The sequence below is a fragment of the Bemisia tabaci genome, chromosome 6 (assembly GCF_918797505.1).
Source record: "Bemisia tabaci chromosome 6, PGI_BMITA_v3".
NCBI classification, from domain to species: domain Eukaryota; kingdom Metazoa; phylum Arthropoda; class Insecta; order Hemiptera; family Aleyrodidae; genus Bemisia; species Bemisia tabaci.
The window spans coordinates 12,970,470-12,991,854 of record NC_092798.1 but is presented as its reverse complement, the minus strand read 5'-3'; the positions used below and the strand labels follow the sequence as shown (position 1 = coordinate 12,991,854).

Below are 21,385 nucleotides of genomic sequence, written 5' to 3'. Positions count from 1 at the left end.
CGAAAATTTCGAAAGGCAAGGGTATGTTTTGACTTCAGATTTGGATTCTACGCGAAAAGTTACGTAGAATTGAAATGGCGCATGGCCTGTTTGCTCCAAATTACTGAAAAACCCCATTTCCCCATAAGAAGCCGTGTATTTTTGGACAAAATAAGGGGTAAAAAAATTTTTGAGCAAACAGGCCATGCGCCATATCAATTCTACGTAACTTTTCGCGTAGAATCCAAATCTGAAGTCAAAACATACCCTTGCCTTTCGAAATTTTCGACTCATGGCCCTCCAAAGCCCCAAAATTTTTGGGGGGTCGTGGCCCCCAAAATTTTGGAGCAACAGGGGTCATGTGGCACATCAATAAAAAGGTATTGACCTCTCCTCTCAGGAGACTTTTAGATTTTGAAATTTGGATGATTTGGCCGCTTACAGCGTCGAATTGAAAATTGCCCCAAAAATGCCCCATAACTCCAAAAAATGGGGGTTTAGGGAAAAAGTGCAAAGAACAAAATGTTCTTATTTTTTACCGTAGATTTTGAATCCAAAGTCAAAACATACCCTTCCCATTTGAAAATTGTGAGAAACGGGGGGGCTCCCCCCAAAACCCCCCCAAGGGGCCATTTTGGGGGGCTGAAAATATTTTCATTCGATTCTTTGGGGTCGATTCACCCTTTGAAAGTTTTGGTCCCGAAGCTCAATTCACCGCCGTTTTCGAGAAAAATATGGTGGACGGGCGGTCTGGATCACCCTGTATATTCCCCTCCTCGTAAATACGGCCCCGAAAAAGTCACAGCTTCCCGTTAAACGAAGTGAAAGAAAAAACGCAATATTGATTAAAAAAAAAAAAAAAAAAAAAAAAAAAAAAAAAAAAAAAAAAAAAAAAAAAAAAAAAAAAATTATGAATTATTAGCAGAGAGAGAAATGAATTAGTAACATAGTGTGAGATGAGCAGCTGATAAAAGCACGTTCCTGCCGACTCAGTAAGGAATTCAATACAATAGAGTGAGCTGCTTATTTTGTTTGCATGCGGAAATGTGTCTGGTTTTATATTTTCGGGAATCAACTTGAAGAAAACAAGTGGAGATCGTAACAGTATAATATTTTCTATTCTTAGGGTAATTTGACTTTTAAAGTTACTTACAGTATTCGGACCACATTTGTAGTGTCATTTATTCTCTAAAACATTCTTAGGGAAAAGTGGAGCCATATTTTTCCAGGGAGAGCCAGGGAGTACAGCTTCTCTCCTTCCCACAAGTGCCTCGCGCCTCAATCGTGATGCTTTATGAGGAAAAATGTCGCATTTGAGTGCAGTTTTGATAACAGTATCAAATGTGATATTTTTTCTCTAAAAAAACCCTGACTCTATTACGTAGAATTTCTTTGTCAAATTTTGTGCATGAATTCTTCAGTCTCATGACAACACAGGTGCGATCTCAAAATTCCAAATAATTGACAAGTAGCTGAAATTACGGGACGAATTTATGCGACATATCGCACGTCGCTCCGACACAAAAAATGCCAGCCGTCGAATCACCTTAACAAGTTTTTATATTTGCAGGAAACAAGGGGTGAAAAAGCATGAAAAAGGAAAAAGCTTCCAACATAAGACCACTCAATTGATTTGTAAAATTCCAGTCATGGACATGCCTCTGAACTGCGACAGCCACATCAATAGTGGTGGTCTTTTCTTCGTGTGCGTAGTCCCCATATTCATACACTTAAGTTTAGCGGATGGTAAGAACGGCCATGGCGAGGGTCACGATGATGAATTCAAACATAATCGACCTTTGCCAAGAGGAGAAACACTTATCTGGGCTTACTTGAAGATGCATCAAATTTTCCCGAAAGTTGTGCCTGTGCCAGCGAAGGATGCTATTGAGGTAAGATCGGCGACGGATATCAGGATTACAAATAGATCATATTCGATACATCAAACAGGTGAGATAGTATCGATATCGATTGGTTCAACGTGTAAGCATAGCTTCAGAAAGAAATTTAGAAATCTGAGGGCACGGGTCTTTTGTGATGGATTTTTTGCTCCTTTGAGTACCAAATGACAATGAAAAGTGAAATTGTAAGGAGTTTTCTTATTTTCAGCTTTTCAAACTTAAATCCTAAAGTTTTTGTTTGAGGTTATGTTCTATTGTTTTAAACCAAACGATACGTCGAACCACTATCGAATGTGATCCATAAATAAGAGGATTCTGATCATATAAAAACTCTACCATTATCGGTTACTTTCCGAAAAGAGATCGGGGGCGTGGGGCCGTGAAAGGTTTCTTTAGGGTCGATTTTCAATTATTTCCACTCCAGAGTCTCTTTAACTTCTTCCGCCTAAAATAGCTAAGAAAAAATCGTGTACGGGTGGTCTAGAACACCCTCTATGTAGATAAAAAAACTCATAACTCTCACTAAATTTTATCAATATCTTGTTGAGAAGAACATAACTTAAAACATTTTAATTGTTAAATAGCCACAGCGAGCGATGCTGCCAACATTCGTCGGTGAGGTCATGATGGATCAGACAATTTATAAATAGTAATTAATATAGGTGGATTGCATTTTGCAATTAGGAACCACTAGCATTGCAATGTTGCTAAGATTGTGCAACTTCTTTTGTCTTGGAGGAAAAACCCGATTGTCCATTAATAGTTTCTATTTTACTCGCTAAAAACTGTAAATTTAAGACAAAAATTACCATCTAAATTTCATAGTTTTTCACGATTTCCGCAATTTTATTGCAAAAGATGAAGTTGCACAATCTTAGCATCATTGCAATGCTAGTGGTTCCTTTTTGCAAAATGCAATCCATGTAGTTATAAGCATAGAATAATTTGGACAGGTTACTTTTTTCACCTACTATATCTATACAATTTGTCGGGTGCATAGTAACTGATTAGATATTCAAGGTCTCTTCTTAGTTTCTTTTTTTTTTCAATATGAAAGAAGTTGCCCCTGCCACTCTTAGATTGTTGGAGCGCCTTCAATTGCGTATGATACTGTGAAGCACTTCTGTTGTGAAAGAGTTGCTTGAGACGCCGTGGCACGCTGCGGCGCGGCGGGCGGTCGACCAGCGCGGAACGCGCATTAGCGCCTACAAACCCAACACGGATACTTCAAGCATTGCGCAATGCGTGAAGTATCCCCTTAGGTTTGTAGGCGCCAGTGCGGGTTTTGCGCCAGCATGCACGCCACTCCACTCTGTGTTAGACTCTAATATTTAAACTCGAGAAGTCAGCGTTTTTTAACTCATGATAATGAAATGTTTGCACAGTCTGCATGGATTATTCTCATTATTAAATTGATGAGAAAAATTTGTATCAAAGGAAAATATAATGTTTTTTGTAAATATTAAGGTTGTTCCGTGTCAAATTTAATGATTTTCAAAGCACTTGAATTTTTCTTCACTTTCATATTTTATGTTCTTACTGTGTTCTTACAGTGCTCCAGCGTGGTGCACGCGCAACTAAACTACTATATCTATACAATTTTTTGGGTGCATAGAAACTGATTAAATATTCAAGGTTTTTTCTTAGTTTCTTTTTTTTAATATGAAAGAAGTTGCCCAACCCTAGCTAGTCTTTGCTGAATGCAGCTAGTTTACAAAGTCAGCATTCATTTTAACGCTTGATAAACCACCAGTAGCTATACGGATGAGGTATGTGACTCTTGAAAATAGTATCAACTAAGCAGAACGCAGCTTGATGGTCATGTCCATTGCTTTATCCCAACTAAATTCATATAATTGAGGAATGATCGGAACAATTTATAAATTGATATTAAAATTAAATTTTGCAGGTAAGTTACAAAGAAGACGCAATTGTAGATTTTGGACTTGAATTAACTGAAGATCAAGTTGAGAATCAGCCAATCAATACAACATGGCCCGTGGAAAAGGGAGCCCATTACACATTAATTCTTTTTAGTAAGTTTTGTATTGCTTTATAACGAGGCGTCTTATTACTATTAGTTTTGCGTTATTTTCATGGTATTTTCATTTCCTTCCACTTTTTAACGTTACCACTCCATACTGAGAGCTGCACCAAGGTGTGGTCTTCCTTTAAAAAAAAACGAAAGAAAAAAAAATCCCCAACATTAAAACAGCCTGTGGTTTTACTGAATAGATTGGAGTTAAAACCGAATGAGACAAAGTGAAATATTGCCACTGATAATAAACAGCAGGGTGACTGTTTTTATTCACAACCTTTCTTTGTTGAGCATAAGTTCGTCAAAGTCCACGAGAGGACAGAAAAAAACAGTTTGAAAATCCATGAGGAATTCCTAAGAATGAGGATCGTTACGTAACTACTAAGTTGAAAAATTTGAATTAATACCATGCGCTCTAATTGCGTTTTCTAGCTCCCGACTCACCATCGAGACTTAACCAGACTGAAGGCCAGTTTGTTTTCTGGTTCGTTGCTAATATCAATGAGTCTTGCAAAGCAAAATCTGGGAACACTTACACAGAGTACCTAGGACCAAAAGCGTGGACAATGAACCCACGTAAGTTTATAACATTAATATTTATACATTCCGAGTACATTAATAAATTACTAAGTAAGTATTTTTATGAGAAGACTATCGATATTGCTCGGAGAATTGTCTGTACTGTACGGTTTCCTTTATTTCCAAACAATATACTTCATAATTTGATCAGGTACTTTTTTGACACACGTCTCCTTATTTTTAATCGACTTTTTCAAATGTAACTCAGGAAATTTACGATTATTTGCATATTGAAATAGTGACTAGTGGCAACACGTGGAACTACGAAGTCTGAATCCATCTTATGATCCACGATGACATCCTCCATGCACGATTGCACGATCCTGAATCGAAGAAACTGGATCGATCATCACTTCAACTGCAAGAAAGGACAGATTTTGTTGCCTTTTTAGACTTCAGTGTTCCTATGCAGATTCATTACAAATTTCTGACCAAAACATTGAAAAGTACCTCCCACTAAGCCTATTCATAGACACTCTAGTACCTCGATACAAATATAAATCCGCAGAAGTTTTTTCCCTTGGTTATTTTCTCTAAGCACCCACCGTGGACTTTAAGGGAAAATCTATCCATTCTCAATTTTTGGTAGTTCTTGGGAAGGTTTTTCGAGTAAAATCCAGGGCTTAGTGCGGTGAGCTGATAAATTGTAAGTCGGCTGACTTTTTTGAGTTCAGTGTGTGTACATAGACTTTCTTGCAATATCTTTCGGATAAGACAGTTTTTTCCCGGACTATTTGTCGTGATAACCTCGAAACGACGTTTTAAGGCTAATCTTAATGGTCATTTTTGTCCTCAGATCTACTGGGTGAGCTGCGGCGTTACATCTTCATTGTATTTAAACAACCGGTAAAACCTCTTCTTTACAGAATGGGAATAACTTATAAAGAGTGAGTACTTTATTAAAAGTTAAGCATTCCAAAAATATTGAGAACGAGGGGTCTGTCTCTCTCCCCCTCTATCTCTCCCCCTCTCCCCCTCTCTCTTGGCAGCTACATAGTTCAACCCTCAGATGCTCTCGTTCGTGGTAGTCAATAATCTGGATAGCATGATTTGGAACTTGAAAGATGACAGGCTCATCTGTAGACTGCTATTTACTGAAAGCCTAGCAGCCAAAAACTCATAGAAATCAGCCCTGTAGATCCACAGGTATAAGTGGGGTGCAGAAGAAAATCGGGGGGGGGGGGAGTCAGAAAGTTTGCAGTGATGGCGATGATTACAGACAAAAAAGTTGACCGTGCATCTGTGTCAGTGATATTTTTCGTAAACAAGAAATTAAGATATCCAAGGAAAAATACTCATTTTATATGTAAGAGGAATGGTCAATTTTGAAGCGATGGTGTAATATATTTTTCAACTGATGATGATTGATGAGCAACTCGTTGAGCCGAAAATAAAATAAAATTCGCTTAATGATGACTGATCAATGTTGGGGTAAGTACTTTGCCGGGCAAATTTGGAATTTAATTAGGTTAGACTTGCTGAGGCAATAACTCCACTTATTAGTCATCAATTATCATGAGGCAAATCTGAACGTTGATCTCCAAAAGTAACTTTTCTACTAAAAGGAAATGACAGTGCAACAGCAGCTTCTGTAGAATATATCGCCTCGGATTACATAATTATGTGCTTGTTTTTCAGATATTATGATAGCCGACAACGATTCAACGTGACGGAATTTGCCGATGAATACAAATTAGGACGGCCAGTTGCAATAAATATGTTTCAAATGTCTACGGTGATGCAAAAGCGAAACTGGACAGTTATGCCCGACTGGCACAAAAATCCTATGAAATACATCACGCTGATTGATGAGCCCCAACAGAGTATCCTCATCAGGATTATGAATAAGAAACATTCATCTTTACTGTTCTATTTATTTCATAAAAAAGTACATATTTTGACGACAATTTTAAATAACTAAATACGTCGCGAGACAAAGAAAAAGATAAGAAAGAAAAGTTAGTAAACTAGCCATAATTTTTTTTTGGGTAGGTTTCATGACTTGAACTTTAGCACAGTGCGTCGTTAGGAGTTGGTTGGAACTCCCTCAAAGGAGAAGTTGAACACAATAAAACTGGCGGCCAGAAAGTGGAAAGTTCGGTTTGCTATAACCCCCCCCCCCCCCCCCCAACACAACGTCTGCCGGTATAAAAACGGAAATGGTTTTCTGTTAAATAATTTTGCATGGATTCATAGCTAAATATAAAAAAAATGCGTATCTACAATCCAAAGTTTCAAAATCTTTGATTATTTTTTCAAAAGGGAAGTGACTAACACCAAATATCTTCTTGAAATTCTCTGAGGACGTATCATGATGAAAGAGGATTCACAGAAACTATTATGGAAAAACTGCTGGTTGGTTTATTTTTAAAACGAGGAAAACGAGGGAAAATGTGCATAACAGCGGGACTGGAGCTACGCATTTTTCGACTTTAGCCACCGATTTGTTTTTACACGGGTTGAAATCTGTCAAAGTAATAATAACGGCGTTTTCTTTTTTTCTAAATAAAGTCTTACAATCCCCCGTTACTCTTCTTTTTTTCTTCTTTTTTTATAGAAAATGATTGATTTTCCACTTGTTTTCGTTGTCTTCTTCGTTTAAGTAAGGGATTTTAAAAAATGGAGGGAGCCAACCATCAAATTCTCTAAACGAAGCAAAATCCAGTACTCGGAGTGCAAACCGTTAATTACTCATCAAAAAGTGTATTATAATCATGAAAAAGTAACACATTTTTAAGAAACGGAATATGATAAATTTTTAAATTCAAACTATAGGAACCCTATGGACAAACCTCTTAAAAACAATCCTATGAAATATGATTTATGTATTGTGTAATAAGTCTACTAAATAAATTTTTGATCCTCATTATCTTTTGACTCTTTATGGTGAATAATATACCTTCACTGAAAAAAACACTCCGGCCGTGGAAGCCGTACTTACGGGCTATATAGAGATACCGTCCGTGTTCCGGGCTCAGAGCCCGAAAGTTCCGAGCATAGCACCCGGAGTAGTCGAAGTGCTCCGGGTGCTACGCCCGGAACTTTCGGCCTCTGAGCCCGGTACACGGACGGTATCTCTATATAGCCCGTAAGTACGGCTTCCACGGCCGGAGTGTTTTTTTCAGTGTTATTAATTGGCACGCCCTGCTTTTTGCAGTGAAAACAGAAGCACCATTGCGTCTCGTATTAAAGGTCGGGAATACTTGACTAGACTTCTAGAGTAGATCTTAATACATACCTGGATAAAACTAGTAAAGCTCTATGGTTAGGCGTTGCATAAACACAAAACTGAAGGCGTTTTGACTTTTTTAATGTACAGCGTAGTACGTGCGAGTGTTCGTAGAGGCTAAGGGTAGGGGTTGGAGCTATTCTTATCCGATGAAAAGTGCAAAAGTGCAAAATTCTAGGGGGTAAAGAGGTACCTCTTACGTGGGGGGGGGTAATAAAGCGTAGAATGCTAAGTGGTTCGCATGTGTTTCTTCACATCGTCACCATCCCGCCAAAGTATCACATGCGCCATGCGACGTTTAAACATTTCCGGCGCCATTTTATTTTTTTACAGAGAAATTATTGTTCAACGAAGATGTTCGAAAATTTCACTGAACTTCTTCTGCTGCCGATAAAATTTATACAAATTTTCAAACAGATTCAACCGACAATTTCTCTGTAAAAATATAAGATGGCGACGGGAATGTTGAGACGTCGCATGGCGCTTGTAATGCTTCGGCCGGAAGGTGCCGAGATGCTGATGCTTTAATTTGATCCCAGTTGGTCGTCTGGTGGTTCATATCTGTATAATCTTACTGTGTAAATGCTCCTTGAAGGAAAGGCTAGTCTTATCAATAATCTTTGGAGAGTTTGTGCTCACGTTCGGCCCCATCCGAAATCCGGTTTCAGGATACCCTTATCATAAGCTGAGACCCCAGGGCCGTCATCGTCAGGTGGTATGTGCTGTGAGGTGAAGTAATTTGCTGCGTACGCATCACCTAAGTTGTACTTTTTCGCGAATTTCTGGTTTGAAAAATTTAAGCGATGTTTGTCGTCACTAAAAAGGGGGAAAAGGAATGAATGGATAAGAAAGAGAAAATAAATAGAAAATTTTGTCATCGACAACGATTCCATGAAGAGTGTTCGGAATGATGCAAATAACACTTGTACATGTTTCCTCATCAAAATTTCGTGCGGAACGCGATGAACACATTGAAAATTTTAGTTTTAATTGTATAACTGAGGGATTCATCGTTCGACCCCCTCCGAAATCAGGTTTCAGGATACCCTTATCATAAGCTGAGACCCCAGGGCCGTCATCGTCAGGTGGTACGTGCTGTGAGGTGAAGTAGTTTGCTGCGTACGCATCGCCTAAGTTGTACTTTTGCGCGAATTTCTGGTTTGAAAAATTTAAGCGATGTTTGTCTTCACTAAAAAGGGGGAAAAGGAATGAATGGATGAGGAAAGAGAAAAGAAAATAGAAATTTGTCATCGACAGCGATTCCATGAAGAGTGTTCGGAATGATGCAAATAACTATTTGTACATGTTTCCTCATCAAAATTTCGTGCGGAACGCGATGAACACATTGAAAATTTTAGTTTTAATTGTATAACTGAGGGATTCATCGTTCGACCCCATCCAAAATCAGGTTTCAGGATACCCTTATCATAAGCTGAGACCCCAGGGCCGTCATCGTCAGGTGGTACGTGCTGTGAGGTGAAGTAATTTGCTGCGTACGCATCGCCTAAGTTGTACTTTTGCGCGAATTTCTGGTTTGAAAAATTTAGGCGATGTTTGTCTTCACTACAAGGGGGAGAAAGGAATGAATGGATGAGAAAAGAGAAAATAAATAGAAAGTTCGATTCGATTCCATGAAGAGTGTTCGGAATGATGCAAATAACGCTTGTACATGTTTCCTCATCAAAATTTCGTGCGGAACGCGATGAACACATTGTAAATTTTAGTTTTAATTGTATAACTGAGGGATTCATCGTTCGACCCCATCCGAAATCAGGTTTCAGGATACCCTTATCATAAGCTGAGACCCCAGGACCGTCATCGTCAGGTGGTATGTGCTGTGAGGTGAAGTAATTTGCTGCGTACGCATCGCCTAAGTTGTACTTTTGCGCGAATTTCTGGTTTGAAAAATTTAGGCGATGTTTGTCGTCACTAAAAAGGGGGAAAAGGAATGAATGGATGAGGAAAGAAAAAGAAATAGAAAATTTTGTCATCGACAACGATTCCATGAAGAGTGTTCAGAATGATGCAAATAACACTTGTACATATTTCCTCATCAAAATTTCGTGCGGAACGCGATGAACACATTGAAAATTTTAGTTTTAATTGTATAACTGAGGGATTCATCGTTCGACCCCATCCGAAATCAGGTTTCAGGATACCCTTATCATAAGCTGAGACCCCAGGGCCGTCATCGTCAGGTGGTACGTGCTGTGAGGTGAAGTAGTTTGCTGCGTACGCATCGCCTAAGTTGTACTTTTGCGCGAATTTCTGGTTTGAAAAATTTAAGCGATGTTTGTCTTCACTAAAAAAGGGGGAAAAGGAATGAATGGATGAGGAAAGAAAAAGAAAATAGAAAATTTTGTCATCGACAGCGATTCCATGAAGAGTGTTCGGAATGATGCAAATAATATTTGTACATGTTTCCTTATCAAAATTTCGTGCGGAACGCGATGAACAAATTGAAAATTTTAGTTTTAATTGTATAATTGAGGGATTATCGTTTAATTCATTTTGTATATTAAAAGTCCCCGTATATACGTCAAAATCTAAAGTTTATGCAGCCATGCATTGGATCACCTTGGTGTGTTTGTTTTATTTAGAGGGACTTTAATGCATTTGGTTGATTGAGTGTGTCAGCCTTTCGTTGATATGCCACATTCGGATAAGAAGGCTGATTGTGGGTCGAGAATTGATTGATTAATTGTAGATTCTAATTGACAAGGTGAAGATAAGCAGATTATGTTCCAAGATTTCTTCTTTTTTTAAGCTACATTATTTCCTCCATTACCACTGAACTCATCTACTTCTTCTTTTATATGTACATTTCTTTACTTTCTTGAAAATAATTATATACATACACATATGCACTTACTATTTATGAATTATTGGTTCCCGCCACTCTGGTTTTACATCTGGCTGCTCGTACACGGTGAAAACGTACCGATGAATACCTGCAGAAGATATGGAAGAATAAATAAAATACCAAACAATTAAAAACCGGCTCAACAGAACCACAAAAAATGGTGAAATGGACGCCCCACCCCTCCCCCCAAAGTGAATAGTTCCATTCCTAGCATTCACAGAAGAAACTTAGAAGGCGCATTAAATCATTGTACACTAGAAAAAAGTCTCTTGAATCCAAAGTCCAGACTCTTGAAAAAATTGACAAGAAAACATATTCTTGATTTAATTGGATTTTTGCCAGAGTCGAGAGCCTAGCCTCTCAATTTAAGCGGATTTCCTTTGGATTCAAGCAAAAACCCGATTAAATCAAAAGTAGTTTTCCTTGTCCAAATTTTCAAGAGACTGGACTCTGGATCCAAGAGCATTTTTTTCAGTGTTGTATCTCCACTTGCTTATTGTATGAATGAGGGAATATTTAATGATACATTTTTTCCATTTAAATTTTTACAAATTCAAAAGAGTTGGCCCTCATCGAGGGTGTCTGGCACTTAGAGCGCATTACTCTGAGGCTTACTTTTTTGTGTCAAAATAAGACTTGTTTACTCTCTGGAAGTTTCTCTGAATACCTCCGTTTTTTTCGTGCTGAATCCGTTAAAGTTACGGATTTCTTTCCCTAAATTCGTCTACAAGTCATTTTCAAGGTCGTATTTTTCAGAGAAACATATCCTAGGGAGGTAATTTTTTAGCAATCATTTCATTTCGGCGAGTTGAAAGCTCTACACTTCCATTCAAAGATAGTAGGCAAAATCTCTAAATTTTATCGCAGATAAATCTTCTTTCCGTCCTTTTAAACCGTCCGTTTTTTCGTAACTATATGTGCATTAAATATGAGAAAATTAAAATTTTCCTAAAAAGGCAGAAATGCTCTTGCATTGTAGATAAGGAAAATAATGTCGTACCGGTATCAGGTGGCATTTGTAAGGGCACGTATTCACACAGTGTTCTGCCTTTGAGGACTGCCAAATCACAGCCCGCTATGTCAACTACAAGCCATTGTAAAAACTCTCGATTCATGGGATTTCCAGCCGATGGATCATCAGCCCCTGAGGAACGAATATTAACAGGACTTCAAGGTAGTGCAAGCATTAACAAGTTTTTGGGCGGTAAGGAGAAACAGCATCAACAAACAGTTAAAGTTTATATGAATACTTTGTTGATTTGCTTGCCATTCGGTGAAAGATCCAGATGGACCTCTAGACGAAATTAATCGGATTCTGAGTAGCATTTAAACTACAATTTTGTAAATATTATGCAAGAGGATGACAATTGCCACCAGGATTTTGATTCCTTTCACCTAAAAGACGACATGGACCTCAAATCAAGCAGTTAATCGAGCTTTCTCTCATTTGGTTGTACCAGTGTAGTGTCAGCTCGAAATAGAAAAATCCGTGATTCAACTCCAAAATTTGAGTTGCCCTTCAAATATGTGACTCGAAAGGCTACTCAAAATTGTTTAAACTTAGACCTCAATTCGAATTTCCTGAGATGAGAGAGCGTAACTGCATTTCAACGTCGCAAAATGTCCATTTACAATTTAAATTTTTACCACGTATGTTTGAATCGCTCCATACACCTTAAGTCCTCTGTATCTACTTCTTTGTTTATCATATCAACAATCAGCCCGCAGATCTTCGAAGCTAAAATGTACAGGGATAAACTCACCGGTCAATATTAATGTATAGTTGCGACCCCTAATTATTGGCCAAGCGACGCGCATTGGCGCTTTCTTCACTTCATCGGGCTCCAGGTCATTCCCAAAGTTCGCCCTGATGCCAGGACCATACGAGACCTACGCGAAAAGTTAGCATTTAATCAGAGGTGGATTGAAAACGGAATTTGAGACAGCAATTTCTGAGAGTTCTTATTCTTCAAGGATGTCCGTATTTACATACATAAAAGCCGCTTTCATAGTGCTCTTTGGCGCTCTGCGACTCCCAGCCGCCAAAGTCCCCGATCCTTCTAAAACCCCTCAGGGAGTTGGCACTCCCCCATTTCCTTTAGAACCCCCTGTCGCCAACCTTTCACTGGGCGTCCCCTATTTGCCATGTCAATATTTGCCTTTGCACATAATAAATCAGTACTCTTAAAAAGGCGGAGGTCCGTTTTTATTTTCTTTTCTTTTGGTGCATTTTTGAACTCTTCAGTTGTCCTTATCATATTACCTGAGAAAGAAGTGGTACTTCGCTTTTTGGAACGCGAGTGACAGATGCACAGAAACGCAAACGTCACGTGAAAAGAACGTCAAAAATGCAATAAAAAGTTTGAAAAACTTCCCACTCTTTTTAATAATACTGTCTCAAATAGGATGTAAGGCAAATTGAAAAGACAGCGAGTTATTTAATTTTTTCTTTGAAAAGTCTCTGTAAAAATAAAATGTTCTCCTCAGGAGTATGGGAAAAATTGCTCCCATGAACCTATTTTCCTCTGGTTCACCCTAGTGCCTCCCGATTCCTTGAGCAAGAGAAAAATAAATTCTTTGTGCCGCGCTGAAAAGTAGCCTGATATTTTCTAAATTATCGATTTTGGAAACTGTGTAAAAAATCAACAAAATTCGAAATTTAGAATCATCAGGAACCCAGCGCAATTCCCCAAAAAGTTAAAACATGAGGAACGAACCGCTCGTTTCATCGTTTGTGTAGAGATTGGTGTGTTGTGTACAGATTCAACGGCCGGTGAAATCCAATACAGTGTGATGATAAGATGGTTAATTGATTCATGTAGAAAGTTGATTTAATTGAATTTACATCAATGGAGATAAGGAAATAAATGAATTAATTGTCATATAGTTAGAAACAAAAACCATTTTTCTAAAAAATTCATTTCCGCATATACCGTGCACCTTACTTTCGAAGCAAATATCGTGATGCTCGAAACAAATCAGCTTAAAATATTTTAGTGAACATTATGACCAGGTGTGATTTTTACAATGCTACAACGATAACTTTTGCCTGCTTAAATGGCTGTTCAAATAATCGATTGTTTCACATACATTTTAATAGAAGGAAAATGTAGCGATGCCAGCTATCACAAAAATTGCCCTTTGATTATGGTTTACTTACATTAATAGGGTAAGTGGGGCTGCGAGGTAATACGTCGGGTATAACATCATCGTCTTTCAGTCGCCATTCGATTTCCTCCGGAGGCATACTAAAAGGGGCGATCGGCATCGCATGTTCAACACCACCCACTGATTTTATTTTTTCCTCGAGCACTTTTCTTGCAACCACCATAAATTTCGTTATGTAACATAATTGTAAAATTATTGTAATAGGCTCCATAAATATTTTTTTGTATACTAATTGAATACTTTAACTAAACATTAGTTAGTGATTACAACAAATAAACTCTGGATTAATATTTGTTTCAACACTTAGTAATCATAATTAATGACGGTGTGCAGCTGGGTAAATTTTTTTATAAGTCTTACTAAAGACACATTGTAGACACTTTAAATACACCTCGAGGCAAATTCGGCATGCCTAGAATTCACATGTTATAATGGGAAGGTCTTTGGAAGAAAGAGGAATAGGAAGAAAAAAACCTTGTGATGTTTTCAAAGAACAGATTTACATTATCTCATCTGCATCTATCAAGTTATGATGAACCGACATAGTGGCCACATTATCCGATCTATTCCGTATATTCGATGCACACGAACAGTAAGTGACTGGAAGTTATGTGATCATTTTTTTCTCAAGCGTGCAGCGTTACAACATTAGTGTTGGTTGGTATTATTTGTTGTTTTCATGGTGTGTTGAGAGTTTTACACGGTTATGTGAATTTGTTAAGACCGTATTCTGTTCATCCATATCCAATGACTTCGTGACCCTGAAAACTTGTGTTTATAAAATCTTGCACACTTTATCTTTACGTTCCTGGGTGCTCTAAAGTAAAATCCCGCCAACGACACACAAAATACTCTTATGGCTCCATAAAATGCTGAGACATGTAGATTTGATAGGAAATTTAATTAAATTAACTTCTGTGATCGGCGACTGTGGTAACACTGAACGATAACTGTACCTACATAACCACGGAAATGAAAGCGCACCACTTGTGACTCACATTCATATCCTTAGATGCGTTTCTAAGAATAACTTGGACAATTAGTTAACATTTGACCACCATGTCTTAGAAATCTAGTGAATTTACTTTGTATCCGTGCAACGTGCACAGTGCAGGTTATAGTCGACCATGTTTGAGTGGTTTCTTAACAGTGAGGAGTATTCAGATGAATAGATTAATCTGATAAACTCTTTATCACCTTTGACGATGCTTTACTTGATATACGCATGACAATTTTGTTTCGGTACAAATTCAAATTTAAATTTGATTATAGGTCCGTCTAGTCACCCACGCACGAACTGAAGCTCACAAGTGTACTTAGGTGAGGTAGTTGACTGTTACCACATAAAATTTACCGGGTCGATGGAGTTTGTGGTTGACGATGAGCCTATCTCTGTTTTGTGCGTGGACGTTGCCCATAAGTTAATGAACGATAAACTTTTAATTAAGCAAAATGAGGTAGGGTAGGAAAAGTCGTCGTCATTTCGCAAGGCACATCCATCCTAAAGAATTTAGCTGTAGATGGTGAGAGACTAATTTTTTTCGTCTATGGGAGGTAAAATGTGAAGATAATGGGTGAAGTAAAAGAATCAATATATTTTGGGTAAAGCAAAGTCGGAGCAAATAAATTACAATGGGTAAAACAACAAACGCACGAAAAAATTGAGAAAGTACATTAGATTCGTGAATTTTTGAAGCTATTTATAATATAGTTCTATCTTGTTTTCTTGTATCAGCGGTGTCTTATCTTCCTTTTTCAATTTTGTTATAATTTAGATCAAAGAAAATGCTCAGCAACATCCTTGTATCACACGAATTTTCCGCACGAATATGGAGACAACTCTTGGCTCATCTCATATATTATTCCCTCACATCCGACTTGTCGATAGAAGCTGCTCATACAACAGAGGAAATCACCGCAGAAACGGAGGAGATTATGCCTAATTCAAGTTACACAGGTCGAGATCAAAAAGAAATAGAAAACATATTTAAGAAGCATGGCATTATACCGGATTTAATAGACGATGCTCCACAATATGAGCTAAATGTAAGTTAATCTGATTTTTTTTTCTCTAGTACAGATATTGTAAAATATTCTTAGATGGACCACTTCAACAGACAGAATCAAATACATTCGTAATGCTGAAATTATTATGCAATTTTATCTATATTTTAGCAAGTATGGACGAAGCTACGCTAGCATTAAATTTTTCCGCTGAGGGGCTCCATTATAATATAAGAGAAAAATGTTGTGCTTGAACTGGTTGATTTGTGATTGTTTTAATATCTTAGACACTTTACTCAAACAGATGCGATATGCTGGAGCAATCTCGCCTGATTTTGGCACAAAACATCGACCAGAGGAACTAAAATTTCCTCCTTTTGCTATTCGATTTGAAACAATACCACACGTTATGTACTCGTTATTTATGCTCGGTAAGTGCGTTAAAAACCACCTCCTTAAATATCTAACACGTTCAATTGTGATAAATCATTTTTTTTCAAAAATATTAAATTATTAAAGTTAAAAGAAATCCAACAAAGTAAGACGACTAGATACACGAAAAAAAAATGAAAAAGTTTGAGTGGATTTAAAATTGGATTTTAAACGTATATACACTACAAGATTATTTTAAAATTGTATTCTAACCTGAAATATGAAGAGATAATCAAATTATGAGTGCTCGCATATTAACTCGTTCAGTCATTTTGAATGCAAGTATAATTTGAGAACAAATATCATCAATTTATTACGAGAAATATCCAACTAGCATACTTACCTCTTTTCTTGGCAGTAAAAAACTTAGGCACGATAATTCTGCAGATCAAGTTAAAAGGAGAGTTTGAATTTGTTTGAGGGTGTGTTTTTTTTTTACCTAAGGTTTTACAATTGTGTGTATTAACCGAAAGAACAATGGTGCGGCGAAGGAGGCAAAACTAGAAAAGGGACGAAGAACTGACCTGAGAGCCCTGAAAATAGTAACTAGTTCGTAGTAATAGTCGACGTTAATTACCACCGCTTGTTGTAGGCATTGTTACGACCATATTCAAGTATGTATATTTTCTGAGGGTTTGTTGAATTTTTGTATCTCTTTCAGATTTAGATTCACCCATAAGGAAAAATGCAACGAAGAGACCATACGTTCATTGGAGCTTAGTTAACATACCGAACTATAGTATTTTACATGCTGAAACACTAGTTAAATATATTGGTCCTTCCCGGAGAAAGGAACAGGTTTGTATTATTCCCCATTCTCAGGGCCGGATTTAGGGGGTGGCCACATGGGCCGCGGCCCATGGTGGCAAATTTAGGGGGCGACAAATTTTGTAATTTTTTTTTTTTAAATATAGCTATAAAGAAAAAGAGGATTCGGCTAAGGGATTCAGAGAAAAAATTACAAGCGAAAAAAGGTGACAAAATCTCTCATTTCCCGAGAGTATATGTCTGATTTTGTCGTCTTCCTGTGATAAAATAGACAGCACCTTTAATTAGTCGAGTTAAGACTAAGAGAGAAACCGAACACGGAATTTGGCCTGGAACGGCGCGGCGCAGAGAGCAATGATGACGATAACTTGAGATGAACAGGTGAAACCCTCGGCGCGGCGCGCGGTCGGCATGTAACACATTTTAGCGCCTACAAGATTGCATGAATACTTCACGCATTGCGTCCAAGACAGTGCGATCGCTGCGGTCAGCAGCGGTCGGCGTGAAACGTATAGCGCATACAAGACTGTAGGGATATTTCACGCATTGCGCCAAACACGGTGCAATCAGCGCGGCGCGGCGGCGGAAGTTAAAATTATTAAAGCACATTTATGTTTGTTCTTTCATAATATTTTCGTTCATTTAATGTAAATGGAAGGCCTTGTCCACACAGAGATAGGTTTGCGGAACTTAACTTTCGGGCCAAGTTACGTGAATTTTTGTTAGTAGTGTTGACAGGGCGCTCGCAAAAAATGTGTCCAACACGAGTAAACGCGTCTTATGCACCCCTCCCCCTCCGGCACGTTCACATGATGGTTTTTATTGAGGTTTCAAACGATTGAGAAGGGGGCGGCAAAATACAGGCGGCCCATGGGCGGCAAGCAAGTAAATCCGGCCCTACCCATTTTTACACTATTTTGTTTATTTTATAAGCGATCTTCATTCAAACAATGGATCATGCATGTAATTAGGTGTGTATTGAAAAAGTATGTAGTTCAGTGTTTTAAAATAGACGTATGATCAACTCAATTAAATTGGCGCAAGAGACTAGAAAGAACCATATAATTTACAGCATTCACGCATTTATCTCTCAGTGATGATGCACACACATAACGTAGACATCAAATTGAGCGGAGTCAAGTGAAGAATATAGACTCTTACATCGACTCATTTCAAATCTACATTGGATGAGCCAGCGGGACTTGATTGCATTTCAGCGTTTTAATATTTCACCTCGAGTTTTTTTTTATTTTTTTTTTTATATTTTCTAATATTTTGTCAAATTACAAAAATAATCATAAAGAAATTTCAAAAGAATGTTTGCAACTAGTTCTTGGATGAATTATATTCATGGTCACACCCTTGGAATTCATCCCTTTTTCGAGCAGTTCTGGTAATGACAAAAATGTTTTCAACGGTTTGAATATATGGAATCCGCGCCACGAGCAATATCTTCAGCTCCACAAAGTGGAGAAAAGAAAAGAAAAGAGTGCAATCATAAAAAGCATGTCCGTAATTTAAAATATTTGCCTCAGAAATTGAAATTGAAATTGAAATTCATCTTACGACGAAAAACATGTGTGGAAACATTCGTACTGCAAATTGACACTATTTTTTTCAATCTTCTTACTCTGCTTCAGGTGTTCTACTGTAGAATTTTAATTGTAATTATCAAGCTTATTTAAAATCCACGCTAATTTGGCAAGTATCTTTCCCCTTTTTAAGAGGAAGTTTATTGAAAGACAATTATTTGTGGAAAATAAAATTTTATCGTTTTCTTATCTCACTTACCGAACGAATCCATGCTTTTTGCAGGACTACATCGATATGTATTTTTAATTTATCAGCAGCCATATGTATCGTACTTCAACTACACAGTATCTTATACGGAACCGCGTTTGTTGAATTCGTAAGTAACCGCCATAAGATTAATTTACTTTATGATAGATACCCCTACCCTTCACCGTGGCAGGCAATTTATTCGTCATTTAACGCAAAAAGTTCGAGTGCTTACTTAATATTTTTACAAATAACACAAACAAAGCAAAAATCATGAAAGTGGGGACACAGCTGCTAAAATAAGAAAGAAATAATTTATTGGTTATGCCCCTGCCGCTATAATTTGCGTTTTGTTTTAATTTTAATGGGCTATTGGGCTATTAACAATCACCGGGCAAGACTCAGGTAATAAAGAGAAACAAGTGAAATTCCGAAATTAGGGAACAAGAAAAGAGTACTGATCATTTTTACCTTGCTTCGAATAAGCGTTTTTCCCCCTTTAAATGCATGGTAGCAACTGGCCCACAGGTGTGTGCGGTAGTGAGATTTCATAAACTTATAGTTTGGTTTTGGACGGGTAGGCAACTAAACTAATCGCATGGCAAAGCGTGGGGTGTCGCAGTGATATGAAGGCGCCATATCACCCACTACAAAAAGAGACTGCAAGTTGCACTTACAATAAGATCAACTACTTCGTTGTCCTCCTGTATGGACCACTCTACACACAATGTGTGTAACACCAAGCATGCTTTAGCTATTTGCTTAACGTATGTTCCGCGTGTTAATGAGGAAACATGTAACGTGGGACTGAATAATAGGCCTCTAGACAAGTTATGAGTCAAAGCACTCCGTAACATTTTTCCTCTTTGAAATGTCAAGAGGAACACGGTTTATACAACGGGAAGTCTAAGTCAACTCCTAAACAAGATATCGCCTGTGAAACTGCACAAATGCATATCTTCGTTGCGGTGTCTCAAAATCTCTGCTCTTATCTTATTTTTTAAAAGGAGACCGTGCCAACATGATGGTTTGCAGTTTCCGCAGAATAATTTTTATGAATAGAAGAAAAATCACTGGAATTCCCAAGAACTGACTCTCAGTAGTTTTTCATGTAGAAAATAAAATTTGACAGGAAGTCTACGACACCGCAAACCGAGATGCGCATTTCTGCCGTTACATTATCGATATACAATGTGTTCACGATTAACTTTGCTTACATGAAAAAGAATACAAATGCCGTCACTTATTTGATCCTCGTTCAAAATAATTTTAATATCTCGTCCAGGAATTAATTTCTCAACTTCCCGTTGTATGAATCGTTTCTACATAAGATTTTGAAGAGAAAACATGAGACGTTTTCTTCGATAAAGCAGGTATCGTCTGATCGCCCATTATTTACTGTTTAGTGGTCCATTATATCTCAGAGCATTATTTAACTGGAGGTTTAATGGGAAAAGCCGTTGCTTTTCATTTAAGACTGGGTTATGAATATGTTCCTGCAGTTGCTAGTTTAGAAGAACTTAAGTCAAAATTTACTCCAGTGCTGCTTTAGATTTTTTAGTCATATAAAAAATAAACAATATAATAAATTATAAAAACGTATTTATGCTAAAAGGCATCAGGAGAGAGGGGTAGGAAAGAAGGAGTATTCTTGTCAGTCGAGGATTGTCTCTGGTCGAGGACCGACCGTAAGAATGAATGGGAATTAATGAGCGCCATTGATGTCGACATGGGACGAGGAGATCGACGCTGAGGCGCTTTAACTCATAAACCATGTCCACAACACTCTCGTCACATGCCCACGGCTCATGAGTTAGCATATTTTTGCGCTTAGTTCCTTTTGATTTCTTGGAAATTCCCACTTTTCTATTTTTCCAAAAGGAATCACGCCCACTTTTACATTGTTTCTCATGCAGCTTACACAAGCGACGAGCACACATAATTTTTCCCATCCTCTATAGTTCCTTTTAGCCTGAATTCGTTCATATCTTATCTTAGCTTAAATAAATTAATGGTTGATTACAGAAGTTTTCAATGATTATGGAGGAGATTTCACCCTTTTTGTTCCTGCTCTCAGTATCGTATCAGAATAAAATATTTTATTTCAATTACAGGACAGATGACCCACAGCGCGCAAACTGGGATATACGTAAGATCGTTAAAAAGTATAAGCTAGAAGGACCAGTGGCCGGTAACTTTCTTTACTGTGAATGGACTCCGCAATCAGAAGACACATGAAAGGAATTATATTACTGTAGGGCACGACAATGATTGCTGTGAATGCGAGAGTAATGCTCTAATGTCGCCAAAAAATTCTGTTTCACGCAAATAATTCGCGGATTTTCATTTTCGTTTCTCAACACACCTTTGTTATATAATGATAGAAGGAACTCTTGTGTAACATGTTTAGGCTCTGTCTGCTGGAAAAATAAAATTTGTCCCTCTACGAAACAGGAAGAATCTACAATCTCTTTACAGTTCCTTGATTTTATTTTTAAGTAAAAAACACAAATATGCGGTGGACGGGTAGAGAGTTGGAGTTTCTTTAGTGAATTTAACGCTTTGCAAAACTCCAAACTAAAAAACAACAGGCATTTAAACGCTTTCTTATTAAAAAGCATTGTATAAGGGCTTTATCAACCTTT

General features: G+C 37.7%; 3 protein-coding genes across 7 annotated transcripts; 2 read left to right on the top strand and 1 right to left on the bottom strand.

The window, feature by feature from the left end:
* The first annotated feature begins 937 nt into the window (after nt 1-937).
* LOC109041638 (OV-16 antigen) lies at nt 938-7,366 on the top strand. Its single transcript, XM_072301958.1, has 6 exons — nt 938-993; nt 1,550-1,871; nt 3,790-3,916; nt 4,351-4,494; nt 5,294-5,384; nt 6,136-7,366. Exons 2-6 carry the CDS (start codon nt 1,629-1,631, stop codon nt 6,416-6,418), a joined length of 888 nt encoding a protein of 295 aa, XP_072158059.1. The 5' UTR covers nt 938-993; nt 1,550-1,628; the 3' UTR covers nt 6,419-7,366.
* Nucleotides 7,367-7,586: 220 nt separating this feature from the next.
* LOC109041643 (protein D3) lies at nt 7,587-13,977 on the bottom strand. Of its 2 annotated transcripts, XM_072301960.1 has the most exons (5): nt 13,750-13,977; nt 12,353-12,479; nt 11,590-11,733; nt 10,599-10,677; nt 7,589-8,542 (listed from the first exon to the last, which is right to left on the bottom strand). In XM_072301960.1, the coding sequence occupies exons 1-5, from the start codon at nt 13,966-13,968 to the stop codon at nt 8,362-8,364; spliced, it is 750 nt and encodes a 249-aa protein (XP_072158061.1). In that variant the 5' UTR covers nt 13,969-13,977; the 3' UTR covers nt 7,589-8,361. The 2 variants fall into 2 exon arrangements, with proteins under 2 accessions (XP_072158062.1, XP_072158061.1); XM_072301961.1 differs by lacking the exon at nt 11,590-11,733 and having other exon boundaries at nt 7,587-8,542.
* A 315-nt stretch (nt 13,978-14,292) lies between these two features.
* On the top strand, nt 14,293-21,191 carry LOC109041641 (OV-16 antigen). 4 transcript variants are annotated; one of them, XM_019058040.2, is made up of 6 exons: nt 14,293-14,414; nt 15,533-15,803; nt 16,066-16,192; nt 16,855-16,991; nt 18,777-18,870; nt 20,855-21,191. In XM_019058040.2, the coding sequence occupies exons 2-5, from the start codon at nt 15,543-15,545 to the stop codon at nt 18,798-18,800; spliced, it is 549 nt and encodes a 182-aa protein (XP_018913585.2). In that variant the 5' UTR covers nt 14,293-14,414; nt 15,533-15,542; the 3' UTR covers nt 18,801-18,870; nt 20,855-21,191. The 4 variants fall into 4 exon arrangements, with proteins under 4 accessions (XP_018913585.2, XP_018913584.2, XP_018913582.2 ...); XM_019058039.2 differs by lacking the exon at nt 14,293-14,414 and adding an exon at nt 14,940-15,077; XM_019058037.2 differs by lacking the exon at nt 14,293-14,414 and adding an exon at nt 15,075-15,214.
* Nucleotides 21,192-21,385: the final 194 nt, after the last annotated feature.

Bases quoted from the DNA above. Each gene is read 5' to 3' on its own strand.
- LOC109041643 (XM_072301960.1), bottom strand. From the start codon at position 13,968: ATGGAGCCTATTACAATAATTTTACAATTATGTTACATAACGAAATTT. The intron at 11,734-12,352 runs GTGAGTTTATCC...TTCGTTCCTCAG, and splicing joins CTATACATTAATATTGACCG to GGGCTGATGATCCATCGGCT. The intron at 8,543-10,598 runs GTAAGTGCATAT...CCCCCTTTTTAG, and splicing joins GAACCAATAATTCATAAATA to TGACGACAAACATCGCTTAA.
- LOC109041641 (XM_019058037.2), top strand. The intron at 15,804-16,065 runs GTAAGTTAATCT...TTACTCAAACAG, and splicing joins CTCCACAATATGAGCTAAAT to ATGCGATATGCTGGAGCAAT. The intron at 16,193-16,854 runs GTAAGTGCGTTA...TATCTCTTTCAG, and splicing joins GTACTCGTTATTTATGCTCG to ATTTAGATTCACCCATAAGG.
- LOC109041638 (XM_072301958.1), top strand. From the start codon at position 1,629: ATGGACATGCCTCTGAACTGCGACAGCCACATCAATAGTGGTGGTCTT. The intron at 3,917-4,350 runs GTAAGTTTTGTA...TGCGTTTTCTAG, and splicing joins TTACACATTAATTCTTTTTA to CTCCCGACTCACCATCGAGA. The intron at 5,385-6,135 runs GTGAGTACTTTA...CTTGTTTTTCAG, and splicing joins ATGGGAATAACTTATAAAGA to ATATTATGATAGCCGACAAC.